This window comes from Sarcophilus harrisii, chromosome 4, assembly GCF_902635505.1.
Source record: "Sarcophilus harrisii chromosome 4, mSarHar1.11, whole genome shotgun sequence".
Lineage (NCBI taxonomy): Eukaryota > Metazoa > Chordata > Mammalia > Dasyuromorphia > Dasyuridae > Sarcophilus > Sarcophilus harrisii.
The window spans coordinates 276,432,597-276,460,138 of NC_045429.1; the positions used below are offsets into that span (position 1 = coordinate 276,432,597).

The following is a 27,542-nucleotide window of genomic DNA, read 5'->3' on the forward strand; positions in this document are numbered from 1 at the left end:
TTATCTTCAAGAGAAGATAAAGCCATGGAAAGTATTGATAAGTCTGTCATTTGATGGATTATTTGGAGGCAATGTTTTGGAAAATGGACTGGATTCAGAAGACCTGGATTCAGGTCCTTCCTCCTCCATGTGACCATATAATCTCTCTGGGTCTCACAGTCTTTTCATCTCTAATGTGAATGGCAATGACTGTTCCCCACAGTGTTATAAGAAAAGTATCTTACAGACCATAAAGTGCTATATAAATGTGAGCTATATAAGACTGCTTAGTTTTTAGAAAACCTTCTACCTGCAAAGTTAATTCATGCTATGTATGGAGTCAACGCAGCGAAATAAAGTGGGGACAGAATGGGGAAGAAGAGAAGGTAATGAGTATTTACTAATGTTATCTTAGGTTATATTACAGAAACTGTGCTAAGGGATTTTAAAAATATTATCTCATTTGATGTTCACAACTACCCCAGGAAGTATTATTATTACTTCCTTTATTTATGAGACATATGAAGTGACTTGCCCAGAAAAACACAACTAGTATCTTGAGACCTGATTCTAGATTTTCCCGACTCCAAGAAACTCTGAATTTAGGTATGTGCCAATATCTTAAGCACAAGATTTAAACTAAGAATATTTTGGATGTCATCTGGTTTCACTTCTTCATTTTACAGATGAGCAAACTAAGGACCAGATTAATTGGCTCAATCTCACTCAGTAAATAAACAAAAGAGCCAGAATTTGAGTCCACATGAGGCAATCTGTATTCCTATCATGAAATTCTCCTAATTGGTGGCATCATGTCAGAATAAATTTTACATTATTTACACATCACTCCTCTGAATTCTATGATTCTTATTGAAGTATAGATTTTGGGGAGCCAGGTAGTACAGTGAACAGCGCACCAGTCCTGGAGTTCAAATTCATCCTCAATCACTTTACCAACTTTGTGACCCAAGCAAGTCATTTAATCCTATTTTCCTTTGTTCTTTATTTATAGAATGAGCTGGAAAAGATAAAGGAAAATCACTCCAGTACCTTTGCCAAGAAAATCCCAAATGGGATTACAAAATGTTGGGCATGACTAAAACAACTCAACAACAACAAACATACAGATATACAGATTACATATACATCTTTTACAACTGTTGTAATCAGGGTATGCATACATATACACACAAATCTGTTATGATTTGTGAAGTTTCATCTATATGATTAGATATTTGATTTTTCCCAGTATTTCACTATATAAACAATATTGTTTGGAATATAATTATATAAGTTTTTTCCCCCCATTTGCATTTATTTCTCTGGGATTGTAGTCTCAAAGCTGAAAATAGTGAACTCAATGATTTAATTATAATTCTCACGCATTCTTTTCTCTCTGGTTATTTATCTATCTCTTTTTCTGCCCTCTATCTCCTGTTTCCAAAGCCTTTTAGGATCATCCCTCACACATGGGATACACTTCCTCCCCACCTCCTCCACAACCTTTTTTCCTTCAAGACATAGTTAAAGCACCAGATGTTCTGTAACTGGGCTTTTCCTGATCATCCCAACTATTAGTCTTTCTTTCAAACCCATCTTTGTATATAACTACTTTAAATTTATCTGAATTTTCTTCTATGTGTTTATTCTGTATATACTTACACATGTTTGTTTTCTCCAAACAAAAATGTAAGCTTCTTGAGATTCTTTTCAAACTAGGCTTAACAATTATTAATCAAGAGCTGGACAGGGCATTTGACCAATTTGTTTTCATTGCAACTCATTAATTTTTAGTACTGATAATATTAAAACTGTCAGGGAGTGGAAGATGAATTTAAGCCTTAAAAAACATCCTCTACTGTTACCCTCTAGCATCTTTCTCAGAAGTACTGTTGAACTACTCTAAGAAAAACAGAAAATATTCAGGCAAAATTACCAGCTCTTAAATATCCTGTGAGTTTTTAGAAATTTCCATGAGCACTGCTGAGCCCTAGAGCACTCAACATTGATTTCCCCCAGATACATTCTGTTCATAGCTCTGTTCTCCCCCCACCCTCACCCTTAGCCCAAGTAGTTCCTGGTCCAAGAGATCTCATGGTAAATGATAAATGGTTCTAGCTCATTCTTAATAATGTCCCAAGGAGTTTTAGAATTAGAATTTAACAGCATCTACTCCAAAAATACCAAGAATAGAATAAAACTTCAGAAAGAAAGAAAATATAATAGAAAAAAAGTTAATGAGCCCAAAGTCCTGGCAATAGGCCTTTCTGACCCCAAATAAAAATTCTTATAATTCTTCACATTTAAAATGGATGTTGGTACAATTTTATCAGATGTTAAAGAGTTGTGCTGTAGCAATCATATTTAGTCAAATCAAATTTTTCCTCAACAAAATATTTATGGTGCATAATATTTTGTTTTTATTATATAACAACCTTCAAAGGCAGAGTCTACAAATCATAATTTCCTGAATTATTGTTTTTAATGTGACTCCCAACTTGTATTTTTAAAGTTAACTTGTATTTTATACTTCATTTTTTTCTTTGACAATTGACACATGAATATGCCCTTGTGACAGAATTTCCAACATTCACTTTCAGCTTTGTTCCTTTCCTCCTCCAGTGTTTCTAGTATTTCTTGAGGGCTTCTCAGAATTAATTTTTGTTGTTTGCCCTGGTCACTTGGACATGAGGGTCACAAAGAGGAACTTTCCCTACTACTTTGTTAAAAGCTCCATATGTTAGTCTTCCTTCCATTCCATACTGCCTTGAATAAACCTTGTCTCATCTATGGTTAACAGCTTTATTAATCCATGGCTTGCAGAAAAGCTCTAAGTTTCCTGTTGGGAAGCAAAGTAAATCAGACTCTGGTTTGTCGAAGGAAAACTTCAGGAACGGAACCAGTCAGGGAGATCATTATTGGGAGGCCTTCTAGATTGAATATGGATGCCCTTTATTTCAAAGTCATGGCTTGTCAGCATATTTTGGCATGCAAACATGCTTGTGTGCACCTATGTGTAGAAAAAAAAGTGATTTTTAAAATATTTGTTCTGCTAATCAAAGAATCAGGAAAACCTTTTGCATTTTTGTGAATAGAAGCTAAGCAGACTACTGTTTGAATCTACTTTTTTTCTGATAAACATTTGTCTTTATAATTTTAACTTCCACTTTCCAAGTTTTTAATCATTTTTCCTCTCGAATAAGTTATTCACATAGCAATCTAGAATTATACCCATGTATAATTCTCAAAGGAAGAAACAGGCTACATAACAATTAAAATTTTGATATACTTGATTCCATGTCATTTAAATGTAGTTTTTGGGAAGTTGTGCCATAAGATTTGAAAATCTTAATTATGTCTTTTTATTTTTATTTTTTTTTACCATGCATGAATTTAGCTTTACTTTTGATTTTTGCTATTTTCACTGCATACTCTCCTTATGTCTACTTCTCTCTTTCTGGCTATCATCTTATTTTTGCTCTGTGGTTCTGGATTCCATTACTCTCCCTTTATTCTACCACAATATATGAAAACCATTTTCCTATGAATTGAACATTTATATTTTGAAAATCTTTCCATTATTTATTTCATTGGCAACTTCCATTTCCAAAATTCTTTATCTGATCTCTGTTCATCTCACTTTTCCCCTCTTTCTTCTTCCCTAAATTCAATGTTCTTTCCCATTTGTTGTTTTTACAAACTTAACAAGTTTTATCAAATCACCCATACCCAATTTGGCCATAAAAAGAAAACAGACAACATAATTTCTCTTTGTAAATAAGCAAATAAAAGATAGAAACATATAATACTCTTATTTAGCTACACCCAATACATATTAAAGCTTCCTGCTTTAAGAGAAAAATAATCCCTCTAAAAACTGTAAATAAAGATAATTTCTACATTACCTGAAGATATAATTTATTTGCTTTCAAATTAGCTTCCAATTTTAGCAGTTTTTTTGCTGCATCTGGTACTTCCAATTTCATCTTTATCATGCATTTAGTTTCTCGAATAACTTCCAAAATTTTGGGATCAAAATTAACCAACAATTTCCCAGTTTCTGGATGCCGTACAAAGAGTGTAGCTTGTAAAGCTGCAAATAAATTAAGATGTGTTATTTATACTACATATTCCTCATTTTATCCTCACATGTTCTCCACTAATCCATGTATGGGAGAAAACAGGCTCAGGTAGGCCTCAAAGCCTATTTAATCTCAGCACTTTCTTGTTTTTCTTTTTTGCAGCAGGGCAGGGAAGACTTTTATAAGATATACAATTAAGTGTCAAAATGGATTATTTATGGTGGCAATTCCCTGGAGAAAAAAAACCAAGATGTTTCCTGGACCAATGTAATATGGAGAACTATTATACTCCTATACAAAGAGTTGGCATATTTTCCCAATTCAGTATAATTATGGAGAATGTTTCTCTAAAGAGGTTTATGTAAACAGTATGTCCAACTGTAGGTCACAGAATAAGCTTGAAAATCATTAAGAAATAATTAGTGAATAACAAACATCCTATGCAATGTAAACTACAACATATGAACTGCACTCAGCAATCTATGTTAAGTATAATTTTAATGACTAATATGAAAAAAAAAACAGGGGAAAAATATGGTCCTTACTAAGATGACAAAGTGATGGCTATTCTAATAATCATCAATAAAAGTGTTGGGGTTCTACAAGCATTTCAAAATGTTGTTTGAATGAATTCAGGATGTAAACCATCTCCAAAATAAGAAAAGTCACTAATTGAAATGTGCAAAATTAGCAAGCTCTCTTCAAGGGAGGGAAGCAGCATTGCAAAGCAAGACAAGAATATTTATAAACGGTGTTACTTAACATTGTAAGATATGTAGATTTTGAGATTATAGAAGGAGTCATGGGGGGCTCAGAAGATAGAAGGGATACTAGGGGATTAGGAAAATGGGAATTTGGAATTGGTAGCACTGAAAAGTTCTAGAAAATCTGTACAAAATATTGTCATGGGTAGAAAAGATAACAAATGCTGGAAGGAAACAGGCTTTATATGCTGAATTTCACTTTAATCCAATTACTATTAAGACAGAGTTTATTTCGTGGTGGTATGGTCCATTAACTTATGGATTCCCTGGGTATAGTATTTGCCTTTTATCAGATACTTTCATCACCCTAGTATGGATCATCATCATCTCATGTCTGGTCTACTGCAATACCCTGCTGCTAAGTCTGCTGCCAATAAATTCAACCTAAACTACAAGGCTAATCATGTCAGTCCCTATTCAAAGCCAGAAGAAACATGAGATGGGCAAAATTAAAGGTGTTACCTCAAATGTTTACATGAATTACTTGTGTCTAACCTGTGGTAAACATTCCAAGCTCATATTGGTCTGATTAGTCACACTCGGACACACTGTAATTTGACTCTAACATAGTGATGTCATGTTCATCCTCTCTGAAAATGAAGGACAGCAACCAACCAGCCATCTTCAGGATAAAACATAAATGCTTTACCTGACATTCAATATTCTCCATAAGCTAATCCTCTGCTGCCTTTCCAGTCCAGTTCCCAGCTACCTACTCTTAGAGGCAACAACCCCAGCCTCCTGATCTTCCAGCACCCCTCACCTGAAACACCGTCCCTCATCCCCACTAACTCTGATCTGCCTGGTTTCCTTCATCATAAATCTCACCTTCTGTGAGAACCATCTCCAGATCCCACCTTGTTGCTAGCCCTTCCCTTGGTGATTGTCCCAGGAGGGCAAGGGGTGCTGCATCAGGCCACAGAACAGTAGACTCAGAGGAGACACAGCATTAGCCACATCTCTCCCTGCTTTATTTACTACCTGCTTTGCTGAAAGGAAACTTGACATGGAAAGACAAGATTTGAGGGAAGGAAAAACACTTGAGAAGCCAAATGGGGACCAAAGACATCACTATTAGCACCATGGGCTAGTAGGGGAGCACCCAAAGTTCACTGGGCTGCTAGGGACAAACTATGGGAAGATCATGACATTCTATGATATGTTTGGTTTCTTCACTGGTAACAGAGAAACCTTTTGATTCTTTGAAGTTTGTGAATCAAGCAAGGCACTGGCAAGCAGGATGGACTGGAGGCAGGAAGCACTTGTTGCTGTTCAGTCATTTCAAGCACATCTCACTTGTCATGTCCAGCTGGGCTTTTCTTGGCAGAGGTACTGGAGTGGTTTGCCATTTCTTCCTTTAGCTCATTTTACAAATGATAAAATGAAGCAAAGAGAGTTAAGTGACCTGTGCAGAGTATCACAGCTAATAAGTGTTTGAGGTCACCTTTTAACTCGGTTTTTCCTGAGTCTAGGGCCAACATCCTGTCCACAGCAACAATTCTGCCTCAAACACTCACAAGCTATGTGACCTATTATAGCAGGTAAAAATCCCTCTTGACCTTAGCTTCCTCATCTGTGAAAACAGGAAAATAATGGCATCTACCTTACAGGCTGCTGTGAGGATCAAATGAAATAATGAATATAAAACACTGTGCCTCATAAATGCTAGACCCGGATGTGCAAGGAGAGTCTGTCAACAATACATTGGAAAGTGTTATCATACTAGAGAGGAGAGACAGAAGAATGACCTACCCCAAGTGTGTCTGAGTCCTTTGTTTCGTGAGTCATTGACATTAGCACAGTGGGAGCTAATAGGCTCCCATTCATCTGACCTTGGGAAAGTTATCCTCCACTTTGGGCTGAAGTTTCCTCATCCATAAAACAAGAGACCTAGACCTAATGAATGAGTTCTTGGACACTCTAATATTCTATTTGCTTTTATGATATCTATCTTCCATTTCTTTGATACACTCAAATGTATTTTCCCTTCTATAAATGGCCAAATATATTATTCCATTTTCTTCTGTTGTTTTAATAGATTTTAAAAAGCTGCTTAACTCTGACATATCTAGAATTTATCACAGCATATGGTGAGAATTCAATTGTCCCCAAAGCATTTATCAAATGGTGATTCTTTTGCCCACTATGTTACATTTGGTTTGCTATATATTAAGTTATTAATATAGTTTAAATCTATTGGTGGAATCTCTTCTATTGATAATTTTTTTGTTTTTAACCCAGATATATATTTGTGATAATTCTCATTTTGTAATGTTTCAAAACCCAGTAATCACTAGACTATCAGTTTATCAATTTCTATAAAATATCACATAGGGAATTTATTTGATATTATAGCTAGATATTAGCTTTGGGAATGTTGTCATATTTATGATATTAATGTTCCTAGCCAGCATCTTGTTATAACTCTCTATATATTCATGTTTTCCTTTATTTCTCCCAGTAAGATTTAACAGTTTTCTTGGAATGTATCTCTTGTGTCCTAAGCTAAACTAATACCCAAATATTTAATGGTTTTTGTTATCATTACTGTGAAAAGAATTTATTTTTTCATCGGATTTTCTAGATCTCTGTCACGAATTTATAGGAATGCAATTGATCTTTTGTGGATTTATCTTATATTCTTTGATAGCTTAACAAATTTGTTATGAATATTAATTTTTGACTGATTTATTTTTATTTTCTAGGTATGCAATCATGTCATCTGAAAAACTGACATTTATGACATTTATATTTCTTTATTTATGCCTTTTATTTCTTTTTCCCTTAAGAATAATCACTAACAATTTTAATACTATAGATAGTGTCTCAAATGTCTAAGGACACTTTTAAACTTTTAAACCTTAATGCACTTTAAATGTACACTAAGACTTTTGGGACACCCTGTATGCAATCATGGGGATAATGGATAATGGATAATCTTTGTCTTACTATTCTTTTTAAAAGGGTATTGCCTCATCTGAGTAAAATGTTGCTTCTTGGTCTTAAATACAGTATTATTTTTATAGATTAAGAAAAAAACCCCTCCAAAATTAATTCTTTCAAGTCTTTTTCTGATGCCTAGATTTTTAAAGGCTATGCTAGAAAACTGAAGAGGAAGAGTTCAGTTATGAGTTCTGCAATGAACTTTATGTCTATTTTCTATGAACCAATGGAGCTAAACAGAAAAAGATTCATCACCAGGGTCAGTCATAAGGCTAACTTTTTAATATTTTCTTTTGTTTTGTTTTCTATCATGAAGATTATCCAAAGTAAGGTATAGAGAGGCTATAATCTGGCCAGCTGGATGGCTCAGTGTATAAGAATAGTAGGCCTGGAGTCAGGAAGACCTGAATTCAAATTCGGCCTCAGATACATTAGTTGTATGACCTGGATAAGTTACTTAACTGTTTGCCTCAGTTTATCTGTAAAACAAATTGAAGAAGGAAACGGCAAACCACTACAGTGTCTTTTCCAAGAAAAGTCCAAATAGGGTTTACAAAGAGTGGGACACAACTGAAATGACTGGACAACAACTATCTGGTCAGTAAAAAGACTAATTACTCAAACCAATGAAGGCTAAAGTAAATTTCATCCAGAATACCTAATGGATGTTACCAAATATCTTCTTAGAATCTACCGAAATTATTTAGAACTTATTTTTTCATTTCTAATTTTTTTATCATAGAGATAGACAGGATGGAAATGATATGACAAAAATGACTAAGAAGAGACCAAGATAAATAAAATCAGAGGAAGAAAGGTCTTAGCTAACTTTGATAAATTCAAGTCATCTGGCTCAGATGAACTATATCTATAGGTCCTGAAAAAGTGGCAGGTGTAATTGCTGAGTCTCTTTTAGTGATATATGAAAAAGATCATAAAAAACAGAAGTACACTGGAGAAATGAAATTTTGTGCCAACTAAAATAAAAGAAGCGAATCTATAAATCATAAATAATTAACTTTGATTCCTGAGAAAAATTACAGAATTAATCATTAAAGAGAGAGTTGATGACTATCTAGATAGGAAAATATTATAAAAAGCCAGGATGCCTCAAGTAAAGTTCATTCCATAATAATCTCATTTCTTTTTTTGATGCGTTACTAAACTAGCAGATGAGGGGGGATTCTGTGGATGTTGGCAAAGCTTTCAACATAGTATCTCATATTATTCTTGTGAAGACACAATGGTATGGATTAATTGAAATACAATTAATAGGAACTCAGACCTTGTGGAATGACTCAAAGAATTGCATAAGATCCAAAAGGATCTTGATAGGCAAAAACACTGGGATGCATCTAATAAGATGGAAGATTTTCATATGATATGGGACCAAAGGCCTTTCAATATGCTAATTGCTCTCCTCTGGATACTTTAGTATACAAATGCTCTTTTTAAACCATGGTACTCACAACTGAACACAGTTTACATATGAAGTATGATATATATGGCATAGAGAAAGTATTGCCTCCTTTATCCCTGGAAGCTGTGTATGCCTTCTCTCAATATAGTCTAAAATTGCTTTAGCTTTCTTGGCTGCTTCACATCACTGCTTGCTTATATATGACATTTCAGTGCACTAAAACTCCCACATAGTTTTCAGGATAACATGCTTCCCCCATCTTACATAAGTGAAGTTGATTTTTTTTATCCAAGTATAAGACTTGAAATTTATTTAATTAATTTTAAATTTATTATTATTAATTATTATGTTATTAATTTTAATTAATTTAATAAATAAGAATTTTTATAATTTCAAACATTAGATTTAATTTGTGAAGTTTAAACATAACTATGAAACCATTCAAAATCATTTGACATAAATCCAAACAAAAGCATATAATTTTATCTTACATAATTACATACATACCATATTGTAATTGTGAGATCTCTTTGACCCAGGCTGTATGATAGAGTACTTCATATTCCACTAAAATATAGGAAATTTTGTTGTATTGTCGAATAACTGCTTTACCCTCCGGACTTGTCAAGATGTCTGAATTTTTCTAGATTTTTTTGTTTTTTTTTTTTTGTAGAGAAGTGAAAAATAAGGGTTAATTACTAATTGTTTTTAGAACCCATTTTTTAAAATTTATATCTTGTTTAGTTTATTTTAATACATATTGTTTTATGAATTATGTAGGATAGGAAAAAATCAAAGCAAAAGAGAAAAACCATGGGAGAGATTAAAAAACAGAAAAAAGAAGTGAACATAGCATGTGTTGATTTACATTGTCTCCTCAGATCTTTTTCTGGATGCAGATGGCATTTTCTTTCCAAAGTCTATTGGGATTGTTTTGAATCACTTTAGTACTGAGGAGACCCAAACCTTTCATAGTTGATCATCACACATTCTTGCTGTTATTGTGTACACAATATATTGTATACAATAATGTATTCCTGGTTCTGCTTGTTCTACTCAGCATCAATTCATGTAAATTTTTCCAGGCCTTTCTAAAATCAGCTTGTTCACCTTTTTTTCATAGAATAATCATATTCCATTTCCTTCATATACCATAATTTGTTCAACCATTCCCCAACTTATGGGCATTCACTCCTTTTCCAATTCTTTTCTACCACAAAAAGAGCTGCTACAAACATTTATACAAATGTGGGTTCTTTTCCATCCTTTATGATTTACTTGGGGTACAGATCCAGTAATAACACTGCTGAGTCAAAGGGTATGTACAGTTTGATAGCTCTTTGGGCATAGTTCCAAATTGCTCTCCAAAATGGTTGGATCAGTTCACAATTCCACCAACAATGCATTAGTGATTTTCATTTTTCATTTTTAAATATTGGTTCAATTCAGTAGATATTTATTAATTGCTCACTATGCCAGGCACTGTGCTAAGCTCTGGAGATAGAAAAAGAAGCAAAACACAGTTCCTGCTCTCAAGAAACTTATAATAAGAGTGGGACTTTAATATATAAACAAATATACACAAAGCAAACTCTATATAGGATAAAGACAAAATAATTAGTAGAGGGAAAGCACTGAAATTAAGAGAGGTTAGGAGAGGTTCTTGTAGAAGGCAGGAATTTAGTTGGAACTTAAAGGAAACCAGGGAAGTCAGCAATCAGAGCAGAGAAGGAAGATCATTCCAGACATGGGGGATAGCCAGAGAGAATGTCCACAGCTCAGAGATGTGTCTTGTCAGTGGAACAGTCAGGAGGCTAGGGTTACTGGATCAAAGAATACATTTTAGGGGTTAAGGTATTATGAAAACTAAAAAGATAGAAAGGGGCTAGACCATAAAGGATTTTGAATGAGAAACAAATGTTTTATATTGGATCCTGTAGGCAAACAATAAGACACTGGAATTTATTGAGTATGTGTCTGAGAGAGAAAGAGAGAAAGGGGAGAGAGAGGAAGTAAGACAGAGACAGAGAGAGAAGGCAGATCCATGCAAGTTTTTGCAGTAACTAAGGTGTGAGGTGATAAAGGCCTGAATTAGAGCAGTGGTGTCAGAAAAGAGAAAAGGGCAACAAAATAAAGATCTTTACAATTGACTCAATTTAAAAATATGACGTTTTATAAAGATAAATATATAGTTCTGTATTTATGCTTTAAAAAGCCCAACTTCACAAATGCCAAGTAAGTGAAACAATGCACAGAGCACTGAGTCTGGAGTTAGGAAGACCTGAGCAATTAGGAACCGGGCAAATCACTTAATTTCTATTTGCCTCAGTTTCCTCAATTGCAAAATGGGGATAACACTAGTACCTATCTCCCAGGATTGTTGTGATGATTAAATGAGATAATAATTTTAAAGTGCCTGACACATAACAAGCACAATATCAAGTTAGTTATTGTTATTGTCACTATTAAAAACACCAAAAAAACAGGAACAAGGAGGATTGATAGTGAGTTATCTAAAAAAAGATCTAAGGGCTTTAGTGGACTACAATCTCACTATAAATCAACATTATGATATGGTGGTTAAAATGCTCCATTACAAGAGATACAGGGTCATGGATGGAGGAGATATTAGTCCTGTGGGCTGTGCTTTTTTCAGATCATATCTAGAGTACCATGTTCAATTTAGGATGCTATTTTAAGGAGAACATTTGGACAGCAAGGTGTGACTGAAGTAAGTAATATATTATTTTCATGCCATCACAAAAACAAGAATAATGCAAAAATGTATTGTGAGAACTGATATAAAACAAGACTAAAATAGTAGTATAAATGCTATAACTATTTAATAAGAACAACAACAAAACTTTAAAAAATACACTGACGATAAAAAATTTTCAAAAAAACACAGGATTATACCTTTTTTGAGTACAAACTGAAGCATGCCATAGTTTCACTTTGTTTGATTTGAATCTACTTGTATAGAATGACTAATATAAAAATGTTTTACATGATTGCACATGTATAACCTATATCTGATTGTTTATCATCTTAAGGAGGGAAGGAAGGATAGAATTTAGAATTCTAAACTTTAATAAAAACAAATGTTAAAAATTGTTTTTATATGTAATTAGAAAAATTGTATACACACACATATATAATGCATCAAATATACAATTGTGGCCACTGTATCTATATGACATGATATAAGATTTTAACAAGAAGTTGAACAGCTTTAATACACGAAGTTTAACTAAATGGAACAACATGTAGGCAAAAGCAACATCATTTGTATAACATTATCAGCTTACAAAAAAGTAGTTGATTGGCTCACTAATCCGCCGATAGAGCTGTCTCACCCACAGTATCTTTCCTGCTATAGGAGGCATGTTTCTGGCAAGGGGGGGATCTTCTTTTTGAACAAGATAAAGCTATAATTTAAAAACATGTAAAACATATGGTGGTAAACATAATGGTATGCTTTAATTTACTCATTGTCAAACCAATATCCTATCCATGATAGCTATTTCTAAAGAATAGAACATGATGGCCAATAACCTGCTGCTTACTTATAAATATTATTTTTACTGTGCATACCCATTGACTCAACAGTGTCTCTACTGGATCTATGCATCAACGAGATAATAAAAAGGCAAAAGGACCCACATGTGCAAAAATGTTTGTACCAGCCCTCTTTTGCAGTGGCAAGGAACTAAAAACTGAATAGATGCCCATCATGGAGAATAACTGAATAAGTTATGGTATATGAATGTAATGGAATATTATTGTTCTATAAAAAATAACAAGAAGGATGATTTTAGAAAAGCCTGGAAAGACTTACATGAACTGATGCTAAGTGAAGAGAATCAAGAAAACACAGTACACAGCAACAAAATTATGTGATGATCAACTGTGATGGACTTGGCTCTTTTCAACAGTGAATTGATTCAAAGAAGTTCCAATAGACTTGTGATAAAAAGAGCTGCCCTCGTTCACAGAAAGAACAATGGAGACTGAATGTGGATTAAAGCATTGCATTTTCATCTTTTTGTTTTTTTTCTTGTTTGATTTTTTTTCTACATTGTGTTTTTTCCCTTTTTATCAGATTTTTTTGTGTGTGTGTGCAGGGAGGGAGAGAGGGAGGAAGAAAGGAAGAGAAGGAGGGAGGAAGGTCAGAAGAGGAGAGAAGGACAAAGGAAGGGAAAGAGAGAGGGATGAAGGAAGGGAAGGAGGGAAAGAAGAAAGAAGAGAAGGAAGGAGAGAGGAAGGAAGAAAGGAAAGGAGTCTTGCAATTTGGGGCCAAGTTTTACTCAGAGAGGTTGTTTGTCCTTCATTCTTGAAAAGGACCATGTTATTAAGGAGGTGATGCCATAATGCTACAAGTATCCAGTCATGAACCAAATGTTTACCTTTTTTGTAGCTTCAAGTTCAGCAACATAAAACTGAAGAATGAGTTGAATAGTATGTGCAATTTCTAATTGAAGGCATGGAAGGTTCAGCTTTTGAAATCTAAAAGTAATTGAAATTGAATTATTTCATGAATTATTTGATTACCACAACTACTGATAAAATATATTTTGTTGTTAGAATTGAACTGACCTGAATTTATTAATGCATTTCAAACATGTTCATAATTTGAATGTACATATTAATCCTACATTTAAAAATAGTATTCAGGGAGCATTAAAAGCATAGGATTTGTGGCAAAATAAGGTGTCCCAAACAAAGAAATCAATTTCCAACAAACAATATGTTTGGCACCGAGGTGGTATGGTAGATAAAGTGCTGTATCTGAAGTCAAGAACCCGTAAGTTTAAGTACAGTTAGCTACTTCTACCTCTGTGACTCTATCTGCCTCAGTTTCCTCATCTACAAAAGGGAGATAAAGATAGCACTTACATTCTCAGCCTGTTGAAAGAATAAAACAACAGTGTTTGAAAAACCCTCTGTGAATCTTAAGGCTCTAAGTAAATGCCAGTTATAGACAGGCTTTCATAATAATTTTACTTTTTAAAAGCACCTTTAAATATTATTTTATTTGAATATCAGCCCTTTTTTTGGTATACTCAATTTATTTAAAAAGAAAAAGAGTTCAGGATTGTGAGTTGCTCAAGGTCAAGTAGTTCTTCTAGAGCAAATTCAGGACAAAAAAACAAAACCAAATCCAGATCAGTCACTCTAAGCAACTGTTCTCAAAGCAACTGTCATGACCACCAGGGATAATTTTAACAAAAATATTCAAACTCCTTTCTTCAGACCTTATTCCTGACTCTGCTTGCCTCTCACCTGCTACCCATGACTATCACTGTTCTGGTTAGCACTGTGGGAAGGAGAAGGGAGTTGCAGGAACTATCAGCAATAAAGTAGAAAAAAAAATAAAACTATTTGCTCTGATTTGACTATTAGAAATTGTAGCCCTTTGCTCTGCTCTTGTCAGATACACTTAACTGTCACTTCCAGAGAATAAAGATCCCAATTCATGCACAGTCAAGACACCATGAACTTCCCCCACCCCTTCTCTTTTCCTTTGGGATATCGGTCTCTGTTTTATGATGTTTATCCTCATTTTCAGATGCTGGAAGTGATCCCCATTGACTGAGGAATGTAAGTTATAGCAACTCTGGAGTCAGAATTGCAGAAAGGGTATTTTGGCCTCGAAACTGAAATTGTGCACTTTAGAAATTGAGCCCCTTCCCTTCCCCAGAGACAGATGTGGGGAAAAGGGGAGGTCAGATAATGTGGCACATATGTTGGTTAATTACATTTGTATGTCTGTGGTTATATCTTGAAGTAAATCTTTCCATGTGAAAGAAAAGAAGTGAAGGGGTAGAGAGAAAGAAAGAGAAAAAGAAATAAATTGTATCAACTATAAAGTCAATCAAAGATTATTAAATAATTAAAATAATATAATAATGATTAAAATATAAATATATATAGTTATAAAAAAATAAAATAACAAATAATTAAATAATCAAAGATGATTATACTGTAGTATATGAGGAATTTGCTTTAAACTATTTGTTTACAGTATGGTATGAAAATAATATTCAGAATAAGACATTAAAAGTCTGTTTGCTGTCGTCTTTTTATGTTAAGAAATCCCCTTCTAAAACTATCAAAGAAGAAGATAGAATCTTATATTTTTTTCTGGCTAATTCTTAACCATAATTTTCTGAGATTATAATTACAGAAAATGTCATTACTAATTTACTTGAATTTCTACTTCCAAATTGAATTTGTTTCATTTACAAATACAATGTTTCAAAGTATGCTATATTTAAATTAACAAATACCGCTGAAGTTGGTGAAGAGCATGTTGAGAAGACAAGATTTTTCCAAAAGCACTGCTCATGAAGGACTGTAATTGTACCTAAGATAAGATATTAAGATTTTAACTATGAACTATGATATATTACAGCAAATATTTATTTTGTGATCAATAATTACTGTTACTTATAGCATTATAGTATTTCTAACAGAGTACAAGTTACTTTAAATGTAACTACTACCAGAAGCCCATAAAAGAAAAACTCTTTAAGAGATAAGAGAATCCTGAAAATTAAAAGTTTAAATTTTAGACACCTTTCTAACTTTCTAACCTATTCTAATTTTATTCTAACTTTGTGACCCTTTGTCTAAGATTTTGCTTAGCTTCATGGATTTTAAGCTGCTAGAAATAGCATTGTGACATAGTGTCATTACATAGTTACATATAAAATTACAGAAAATTCAAGCAATACTAATTATCAACAAACATGTATTAATACATCAAAGACGTCTTATTTCACTGGTCTGGGAATTCCCAATTGAACTAGGAGTTAAATAAGAGAAAAGTTCTAGAGTCAAGAAGACTCAAATTACTGAGTTTTTACTGGCTCTATGTCCCTGGGCAAGTCATTTAACTCCATTTGCTTCTGGAGAAGGAAATGGCAAATCACTTCAGTATCTTTGCCAAGAAAATCCCAAATGAGGTCGCAAAGAATCAGACACAAGTGAAAACAACTGAAAAACAAAGTGTTCAGCAAACCTGGATCTTCTTAACTCTGACAGCTACTACCTGTCACAAATAATCATGTTTTTTTCTTTGTTTCTGGTTTTTAAAAAATTGTTTCATTTTATTTTCAGCTTGAATTATTCTCCCTAAAAATGATATTTTTATTACATTCAACTTCATGGAATGATAACTAATAGATTTTGGTAAGTTAATATAAACAAAATCATTTGCTTTGCAATACTTAGCATTTCTTGAGAATACAAACTAATTCAATAGTAAATAGATTTTTCAGAAGATGCTATATAGTTCTACAGCACAAAACAGCCATAGCTAACAAACTCTACTGCCAGCAATTATTAGTCTACAAATTTCAGAGAGCCTGTAAGGGAAGACTAACTTTTTTTAAGTTATTTATTCATTTATTTACTACTTTAAAATTTGCTATAATCTTGTTTTTATAATATATTATAAGTTATATTCACAAAATATGAAGTTATTATATTTGTATATATGTGTATTTATATCTATCTATATGTATATGTTTAATAGCCATTTCCCGTTAAATCTCAGTCCCCCCCCAAAAAAAAATCTAAAGTTTTCTTTGGAAAGTGAAAAAAAAATTTAATTAAAAAATTGGAAAACAAAATCACTTATGGCAGTATATATTGTATTCCATATCCCATAAGCTCACTTTCCTCTATGGGCCGTTTCCTGATCAGTTCTCCAAGACAAAGATTGTTTATTATAATTAATTGAAATTCAAGTACTTTTGATATTGTTTAAGCAATTAAAGTCACCAGATATAGTTTTTCCTTAGTTCCTTTTTTCAAAGTTATTTTATACAAATCCTCCCATGTTTCACTGAATTCCCCATGCTCAAGGTGAGACCATGTTCTGTTCATTGTTGCCAGCTTCTGTTACAATTTGCAGACTGCAAATCTATTACTAATGCAGCAGAATCAGAGAGCATTTTTTAAACATGAGGACTAATACAAAAGAGACTTATCTAAAAGATAATTCCCTAAGAGAGCTATCCAAAAGAGCCACTAGCAAGAATCACAAAAGGCTGAGGAAATAATTTGAGAATGTTGTAGTAACAAATGAGAGTAAATGATATTTGTCTTTTGTCCTTGCATAAATATCTTCTGTGTCAAAAGGAGAAGGTGATCTTGTTCCTTAAAAAGAGAAAATAACAAGGCTTGAGGAATAACTCTCTATGACAGGTAATTTTAAAATTAGAAGACAAAAGGATTTAATAAAGAAAAATGCATCCTGATATGTGTCAGAAGGTTGGTGGTAAAATAATGTCACAAGAAGACTATGAAAGAAGGAATGACAAATATTTTAATATAAATAATAGATATGAGAAGCTTTTAGGACCATTTTCCCAAAGAGAGGGGCAGAGGACTTTCTAAAGAGAAAATACCTGTTCTTCAGGAAATAATATCATGGAAACACAACTAAACAAAAGTATTTATTATGTATGATGAAATGTATGTATGATGTATGATGAAAAACAGCAATAAAAAGCTTTATAACTCTGATCAGTGTAAAGTGACCAATGGTGATTTCGGAGAACTGATGTGGAAGCCCAAATCCAGCCTTTTGAATTGTACTAGGCACTGTACAAAATGCTGGGGATATAAATACAAGCAAAACAGGACTCTCTGACCTCAAGAATAAAACACTCAACCTAATGGGAGGAGATAATACATAAAAAAAGAGCTGGAAAGGAGTCAGAAGTGAGGACACTGGCATAGTGGCCATACCTAGAGAGTCAGAAATCCAGCTATGAGAGGAAGGAAGGACAGCCAGTGTGAGCCATCCCTAAAAGAAGACAATTGAGAAATGGTAGCAAATCCTGTAGATGACAAGTGTTGTTAGGGGAAATATCATTCAATAAGGAAAAAGAAATGAGTAAAACAAAAAAGTTGACAGCCACTTAAGAAGCAGTTGCTTGTCCATGTTACTATACAATGGACAAGTCTGATGTTTTCTTGGGACATGCAACCAGAACATGATGTTTGGTCAATTTGATGATTGCTCTCTAGTTCTGGTGACAGGTGTGAACACAAATGGCATAGGCAGAAGGAACAAGGAAATTATCAAAAATTATGAAATTTTGACAAAGAAACTAAAAACCTTAGGGGAACAAATAGTGTTTTAATCAATGTTGATGGTCAAAGATAGTGCTTTGGAAGAGAGAAAAAGATTTGAAAAGAGAAGCTTTCAAATTTCTGGGCGACTGCTTAAGAAATATAAGAATGGCAGATTCTTGGTCAAGGATGTGATGCGACTACAAGGACTAAAAAATGTATTTGCCAGAATCTTGAGAATCTCAACAAAAGAATTTTAAATTAAAAAAGGAAGGGGGAGAATAAAAAAAGTAGAGAATCATAAGTGATCACAATACTACTCAGACTGACCCTAAGCATAAGCAGACAAGAACCTTTCCTTGCTCACTAACCAATTTACAGTATGATCTCTAAGGATCTTGCCTACCTGTGCCTTCCCTCACAGCTGCTGGGACCTGAGTAATTTATTCACTTTTTATCCGCCAAACCCTTATCTCTTCCTGGTGAACTTGCATCATTTCCTTTTTTTTTTTTTTTTTTTGGTTATTTCCTCTTTTTCAAGTCTTAATTGTTTATACTTGTGTGCTGGGTTTTGTCACTTGATAAACTAATTAACTTTTACTGCAATCTGGATAGTTATAAAACCTATGAATATGGGGGAAATTCAGTTACTGAGACTTATAAAGTGAATTAGAGGACATAAGATGCCATTCTCTGCCCAATCATTATGACAAGAAAATATTTCTTCCCCTAATCTTGGGGTTCTGAGATTCTTTAATCAGCATTAAAATGTTAGTCCTGTGGAACCACTCCTCTGGACATTAAAACAGAATACTGAGCTTCTATTGAGATCTCCAGTGATTCCTAAGGGCTTCAGATGAATTATAAAGATTTATCAGTACTTCTATAAAAAATTCTTTTATCTCTTAGCGAAAGTGAAATCACCATATTTGAATTCTCACATCACTATCCCTATGTTATTGCATGAAAAAGCAGAAGTGTAGCAAAGAAAATAAATTGGAAAAGAACAGCTAAACTAGATCAACAAAGTAGACACAGAAGTTATCTGTGGTTAAGGTGATAATTAAGGTGACAATTTTGAGAGTTAACAAAATATCTTAAAGTGTAGCAGACTTGAAAAAATATTACTCTTACAAACAACCATACTTATGACCCAGAGACTATAATACAGTCAACTCACATGCCTATTTTTCCCATTCTATAACATTGTTATGAGAATCTACACACATAAATTGAAGGCATCCTAAATAAAGCTATAAGGAGGAAAACTTGTAGGCCTTGTCAAATAATATTCTATAGCAGACCACATTGATACAAATAAATGACCTGATAACCCCAATAATGTAAAGAAAAACAGCAATAAAAAGCTTTATAACTCTGATCAGTGTAAAGTGACCAATGGTGATTTCGGAGAACTGATGTGGAAACCCAAATCCAGCCTTTTGATAGAGAAGTATTACATTATAGGTACCCAATGAGGCATATATTTTCAAGATATGGCCAACGTGTTGATTTATTCTACTTAACTCTACTTGTTTATAAGAAAGAATAGTTCTTTGGGGGGATTATCTTTTTTCAATAGGTTAAATAAGACCTTTTTTTTTTTTAAAAAAAAAAAAGCAAAAATTAAAAAAATGCTGTTATCCCTTTCTGCTCTTCTGGGAAGGGCATTCCATCCATACGCCAAAATACAAACTGCCTTATAGACTCATCCAGTTATTTTTAGGATTCTTCTGATATTTTCTCTTCATCCACAGCTATCTACTGACACAATACTGTAGCAGTTTCAAGAAGGCAGCTAGCTCATTCTCAGAATTGTAGCTAAGAATCTGGACATAGAGACTGGGATGTTTTCTTTTCCCTATGATCCAGGAGGATATATTCTAAAAGGTTTTTAAACATAAATCAGGAGGATGCATTTTCCTAAATATTACCATGAACTACCATTCCAGGACATTAAAGAAATTAGGTCGACATCTTAATAAGTGAATAAGTGCTTAAAATAGAAATTTAAAATATCATGTTATTACTATTATTTCTTCAGAATGCCAGCAGTATTGACATACATATAATTCTTCTGTTATTTGTAAATGTATAAAAGAGTGGCTGAAATTTTTAACTACAGTAAGCAATGGTCAGAATGACAGATATTTACTACATATTTTAAGTCTTATGTTTGTTCCAACTTCACAGCTTATGAAAAAACATACATATGAAATTCTAGTATATCTTCACCAAATGAAAAGCAAATTATTACTTACCTCTAAGCCATTTATTTTTGTTGTAAAATCTAAGAAATCTGCTTCAAATTCTGTCCTCCGTGGATCCAGAGTATCATACTGCTTTTTCTTAATACCTTGATATATATTTTTGAATTTTATTGCCATGATATCTATTCCTTCTATGGTAGAATTATTCAAAGCTGAATAAGTTTGTACAATTGTAATCATTTCTGTAATCTTTAAAAGAAAAGTGGCTGTTTAATTATAAAAAAATGCAAGCATTAATAATCCCTTTAGTCTAAATTTCTTATGTTGAATCATTCATTGAGGATATTAAATAATAAATATTCATAGAATAATGTAGCAAGTATAGACCAGACAAGATTAATCCAAACTTTTTCTTAAAATAAATCATTATATTTGTGGCATCCAGAATGTCTGACTTTCTTTTATATTTATACAAAGACACAAATATCATAACTATGAGGTCTGATTCATAGTTCACTTTGACTTTATTTAGACTCTCATCAAAAAATATATTTTAGAAAATTTTAGGAGCATTATTCCTCTTTCTTAAGTTTCCAGACAATATGAGGGGCAACATGATAAAATGAAAAGTGTGTTGGATCTGATAGTAGGATCATAAATTTAGAATTGGAAAAACCTTAGCAGTCATTGAATACAATTGCCTTCTTTTTGCAGATGAAGAAACTAAAGATGTAGAAGTTAAGTGACTTGCCTAGTATCACTCTTATAAGCATCTGAGATAGGAGTTAGTCAGTTCTTTCTATTTCAACTCTTACCCACTGTGCCACCTCACTGGAGCTAGAACACTTTGATTCCTAGTTTTACCACTTATTACCCTTGACCTCTCTAATTAAATGAAATGAGATCCAGTTATAAATGAACCTATATCACTCATTTTGAGAACTTTATCATTCTTCAACCTTCTTACTGTGGTTATAGAAATATAAACTGGACCTGTGAGAATTTCCTTATTATATGGATATAGATATAGATATATAGATATATATATGTATAGCAACTCTTCCAAATCTGCACATTCTCTATAACTTGTATTCTTAGGTCATTGGCTAGCACATGGAAAGGCAAAATAATCTGCCCAAGTCACCCTGCCAGGATGTTCCAGAGGTGGACCTAGAATTTCAAGTCTTCCCAGCTCCAAGGCCAGTTCTCTGGCCACTGTAATTCTGAGAAGTCTGCCATATCTACCATATCTACCATAGAAAGAGGTTTTTGACTTCCCATGACCCTTAGAAGAACCAATGAAAAGTTAATTTATGTGTTGTTGATAGAGTCTAAGTTTTCCTTCAGGACAGTTCATGTAATTAGGTTGTATAACGAATGCTATGCAATGATTATATGAAATTACCATAATCTAGACAATTGTAACTTGAAAGATCACAATGTCTATAGAAGATTAGAGAAGAAAACTTTATAAAATGCCAGATAGATCTACACCTCTATCTATTGGCATATAGATGTGTGTGGTACATACACACACATGTAATCCATATGTGTTTATGTATGTATACATACACATATATATGACTAACCACATATATGTATGTATGTATGTTTACATGTGGTACCTCAGTATGCATTGTTCATTGTTTCCAAAAGGCAGGATAAGTGGCAAAAATGACAACTACAAACTGAATTTTTCCTAAGAAGTACATCTCCAGTCTATAGTCTAACTATCCCTCCCCATCCAATTTCCCAAAGAAGTAAATTGGGTTTCCAGATACAAAGAAATAAGCCAGTCCAGCCCAGCCTAGCCCAGATTTCTCACTTCTTGACCTAACTCACTTTCTGACAAGAACAGTGACCTTTATTTCTTCCCACACCCCATGCCTTCCAAGCTTCCTTGAGAACAGGAGGCAGGGCCTATGTGTGGAGGCACAAGCTATGGTCCCATACTCAGATCAGGACTTGGGACTGCCAGGAGTCCTAGGTCCTCCTCCTGCTGCTGCTGCTATACTACCCTCTCCTGAGCTCCTGCTGCTGCTGCTCCTGCCATGCTCTGCTCCTTCTCCTACTAAGCACCCCTTCCAGTACCACTGCTTTGGGAGCAGGAGACCCCACACTGCAGCTGCATCAGGAACTGCCCATACACCACTTCTGCATCACGATTAGCAAGAGCTAACTATGGCTGAAGCTGGGCAGTCCACCAGCCAGCCTCACCTCCCTACTGCTCAACCAAGACAACAATCAAATGTGAAAAGAGCTAAACAAATATCAACTGCTGAGACATTTTTTTTTTCTCATCAAATTCAACTGGTGTGTAGTGCAAGGGAGAATAAGGAATTGAAACTAATACCAAGATTATGAGCCTGAAATACTCAAAGAATGGCAGTGTCTGTGACAAAAAAAAAAAAAATCTGAAACAGGGTATGTTTGGGTAAAAATATGATTTCTGTTTTGGACATGAGTAGTTTAGTCTATCTCTGAACAAATAGTTTGAAATGTCCAATAGGCAATGAGTAATATGGGATCGGAACTCAAGAGAAAGACTGGAAAATAGATATATAGATCTATAAGTTTATCTAAATAAAGTTGATAATTAAATCTATGAAAGATAATGAAATCATCAAGAGAGAGAATTTTTTAAAAAGAGGAGGTCCCAGACTAGAACTCTGGAGGTATAAAAAAGATGGATGAACCTAAGTATTGTGAATTTGTGGGAGAGCAAGTTTTCCCCAGATAAATTAACCTCAGAAGACAAAGAAACAGAGATACAAGGTTATATAAATGCCATAGGCTGTATTTTATTCTCTTCCTTAAAAGCAATAGGAAGAGGCTGACTAATTTCACTTTCAAGGAAACAACCCAGGATATTCTAATAAGATTAACCACTAAAATGTGTTTTCCCATAGGAACAAACCAATTCTTCAGCAATTTTTAGGACCTCAAAGTTTGCAAACTTCCCTCATTTTCATTCTTTGGTAAACTGCTGCTAACTGGCTATGTATTCTAAGCTGACCTAAAAATCCACAAAACCCGGGTTGTATTTTAGAAACTAAAGCTACTATCAGGGAGAAGCTGCCTTAGTGCACTAATAAATGTTCTTCTTTCAGATTGACTATTTGCTTTTGATTCCCAGTAATCCAGACCTCATTCTGAACAAGATTCACTCTAGGCTCTTATGGAACTTAAACTGAGCACTAGGAAATAAGTAACATTTACATTACTTATTAAGGTTTAAATATATAGGATAATCCAGAGCAGTGGATAAACAAGTAAAAAAGGAATTAGGAGAGAGTAGTGTTAAACCCAAAGACCTCTCAAAAGCCACCCCCCCCACACACACACACATGAAATTAAGTGTTTTTATGTGGACAATATAGGAAAAAAATATTAGTTGTGCATTATGCAAATATTTAAGTACTTCCTGATTTTTCTAACTCACAATGGCCAATTCATCACAGTTATCACCCAATCTGTATCATGCTCTCAATCAGCCTGGTCCCATTCAAGGGCAGTCCCTGCAGTCCACCTAATTGAATGCTACCAACAGCAACTGGAAAGGTATTGCCTTTACCACAAAGACATCTATGATAGCAATAGAGCTAACAAACAAGTCAAAGGGAAGAACAGGAAGAGAAAAAAATATATAAAAATAGGAGAACAAGGTAAAATAACAAGAAACAAAATACTTATAATTGTATGAGTAATAATCAACAACCTTCCCCCCAAAAAAGATAGTTAGCACAGTAACTACCAGCTTCTTACCTTCTCTAGTCTTTTACAGAAGGCTTCAAATTTACCAAATATATACATTTCTGAAACCTCAAATGTTTTTTCCCCCAAAGCTTCCAAAATCTGCTTTCTTGTTTTATGAAAAGATTTCTGATATTCCTTGAAAAGGAAAATGCAATCCTATAAAAAGAAAAGTACATAAGTAAAATTAGTGAGCTTTTTATGTAAATATTTCCTTATAGATTTTCTCTTGTTATTAAAAAAAAGATGCCATAGGTCAACTCATACCCTCCAGAGTTCCCTCTGCTAAAATTTATTATTTTTAAACTTTGTTCATATGAGGAAAAAACATTCTGTTTTAACAATTTGATAATTTCCTCTTTATCTCTATTTTCCATTATCGTTCTATAAAACTATGACAATTAAATGAGTCCATATATCATGTCCCCTCTAAGCTGATCAAAATCTCCAAAAAACCCAGGACTTAAGAACACAGTACCAATTTGATACCCATCCAGTGGTCCTTCCTCCACATCTCTAAATCTTAATAGTATTTGGGTACTGACACTATAAAGTTGTTTAAAATTTCTTAGATAGATTCTAGTCTTAAGCTGAACTACCCAGATGCAAACTCAGGTGAAAAAATGAACAATTTGGGAAATTTTGCTATGATTTCTAAGAGTTTTCATTCTTTCTCTGGATGAGGATGGTGTTGATCAAAAGTTGATTGAAATTGGCTTGTATCACTGAATTGCTGAGAACAGCCAAGTCTATCATAGTTGATCAACACACAATCTTCTTGTTGTTGTGTACAATATTTCACCTGGTTCTGTATATATTTGTATATATTTTGAAAATAAAAAGCTATTTTAAAAAGCTTTTCTGAATCTATTAAGATAATCATATGATTTCTGTTTAGTTATATTATTGATATGGTTAATTAAACTGACAGTTTTCTACATATTAAACCAGCCCTGCATTCCTGCTACAAATTTCATCTGCTCATAGTATATTATTCTTGTGATAAATTGCTGTAATCTCTTTGCTAATATTTTATTTAAATTTTTGCATTAATTTTCATTAGGGAAGATTACTCTATAATTTTCTTTGTTTTGGCTCTTCTTGATTTAGGTAGCACCTATTTGTGTCATAAAAAGAATTTTTTTAAACTCCACCTATTTTTTTTTCAAATAGTTTATATAGTTATTGGAATGGTTCTTTAAATGTTTGGAAAAATTCATTTGAAAATCCATCTATTCCTGGAGATTTTTTTTAGGGAGCCCATTGATGGCTTATTCAATTTTTCTAAAATTGTCTATTTAAGTTTTTTATTTCCTCTTCTGTTATCTGGACAATCTATATTTTTGGAAATACCTATCCATTTTACTTAGACTGTCAGATTTTATTGGTATATTTAACTAGGCAAAATACCCTTCTACTTTTTGTTTACATTTCCTCTTCATTAATAGTGAATTCATCCTTTTCATTTTTTAGTAATTTAGTTCTCTTCTTTTTTTAAAAAAATCAAATTAACCAAAAGTTCGTCTATTTTATTGGTCCTTTTCCCCAAAAAACCAGGTTTTTGTTTTATTAGTTCAATAATTTTCTTACTTTCACTTGTATTAATCTCTCCTTTGATTTGCAGAATTTCTTAACTAGTATTTAGATGGGAATTTTTATTATTTTTCTAGCTTTTTTTTAGTTGAATGCCCAGTTCATTGATCTCATTCTCTATTTTATTCAAGAATTTAGAGAGATAAAATTTCCCCCTAAGAACTACTTTGGCTGCATCCTCCAAGTTTTGATATAGTCTCTTTATTATTGTTTTTAATGAAATTGATTGTTTCTATAATTTGTTTAGTCTAATTCATTAGGGTTTTATTTCATTTCTAATTCATTTTTAGTCTATTTTTATGACCTTTTATTACATATACATTAATTGCACATGATCTAAAAAGAATGTATTTAATATTTCTACTTTTCTGCATATGAGTTTGAGGTTTTTAATGCTCAAAGTCAATTTTTGTGTAGGTACTATGTACCACTGAGGGAAAAAAAAAGTATGATTTCTTTCCATTTCCATTCAATTTTCTCCAAAGTTCTCCAGAGATCCAAAGATTGAGGTACCCCACTAGCATAGTTTTACTGTATGTTTCTTCTTGTAACTCACTTAAGAATCCTCCTCTAAGAATTTGAATGCTGTACTACTTAGTGCATATATGTTTAATATTGATAATACTTCATTTTGATGGTCCCTTTAAGAAGAGGTAGCTTCCAACTACATCTATGTGTATATTGCTTTGTCTGGGATCAGGATTGCTATCCCTGCTTTTTTTTACTTCAGCTGAAACAATTTATTTCTCTCCAGCCTTTTACCTTACTCTGTGTGTATCTCTCTGCTTCAAATATATTTATTGTAAAAATCTACTGTAGGATTCTGGTTTTTAATGGTATTTAATCTACTTTGTTATATGCTTCTGTATTATGGGAAGAATTCACCCCATTCACATTCAGAGTTATGATTACTAACTGATTATTTCCCTCCATCTTATTCTCATTTTTTTCTCTTTTTAAATTTTTTTCTCTTTTTTCACCCTTTTCCTCCTCACCAGTGTTCTGCTTTTGACCACCTCCTTCCTCAGTCTGCCCTTCATTTTCTTTTTCCTTTCCTCTCCTATTTCTGCCCTCCCTTTTATTTACCCTCTCTCTTTTCTTTCCCCTTTTTTTCCAACTTCCCTAAAGGTAAAACTTCTATACCCAACCGAGTATGTATATTATTTCCTCTTTAAGCCCATCTGATGAGATTAAGGTTCAAATAATGCTCTTCCCCACTTCCCTTCTTTCCCTGTACTTTGATAATATTTTGTACCTTCTCACATGAAGTAATTTATCACATTTTCCTTCCCTTTTCTCCCAATATAATCCTTTTTCCATGCCTTAATCTTTTATATCCTCACATCAAAGTCAAGTATTTATATTCATACCCTTCTCTCTTACGTATATCTCTTTTAACTCTCCAATAAAGATACAGTTCTCAAAAGTTCAAATATCATCTTCCCACATAGAATTGTAATTTTGATTACAATTAAACTTTGAATAATGGTTTTTTTTCTTTTCTCTTTATCTTTTTGGGCTTCTTTGAATCTTGCTTTTAAATGTAGAATTTTCTATTTAGTTTTGATCTTTTTATCAGAAATAATTGGAAGTCCTTATTCCATTGAATGTCTATCTTTTCCCCTGAAAGACTAGGGCCAAATTTGCTGAATAACAGTTGATTCTTGGTTGTAATCCAAGCTCCTCAGACTTCCACACATCATATTCTCCA

General features: G+C 33.3%; 1 protein-coding gene across 11 annotated transcripts in view; it reads right to left on the reverse strand.

Moving 5' to 3' along the window:
* DNAH8 (dynein axonemal heavy chain 8) overlaps positions 1-27,542 on the reverse strand; it is a 356,347-nt gene that overhangs the window by 263,734 nt on the left and 65,071 nt on the right. For 10 of the 11 annotated variants that reach the window (XM_031964911.1, XM_031964913.1, XM_031964917.1 and 7 more), the window contains exons 12-18: positions 24,251-24,397; positions 20,537-20,734; positions 15,479-15,555; positions 13,595-13,694; positions 12,497-12,616; positions 9,696-9,831; positions 3,885-4,072 (exon numbers count right to left, since the gene is read on the reverse strand). In XM_031964911.1, coding sequence (XP_031820771.1) covers positions 3,885-4,072; positions 9,696-9,831; positions 12,497-12,616; positions 13,595-13,694; positions 15,479-15,555; positions 20,537-20,734; positions 24,251-24,397 — 966 coding nt within the window. The remainder of the gene's footprint in view (positions 1-3,884; positions 4,073-9,695; positions 9,832-12,496; positions 12,617-13,594; positions 13,695-15,478; positions 15,556-20,536; positions 20,735-24,250; positions 24,398-27,542) is intronic. The other variant, XM_031964914.1, reaches the window with a different exon arrangement.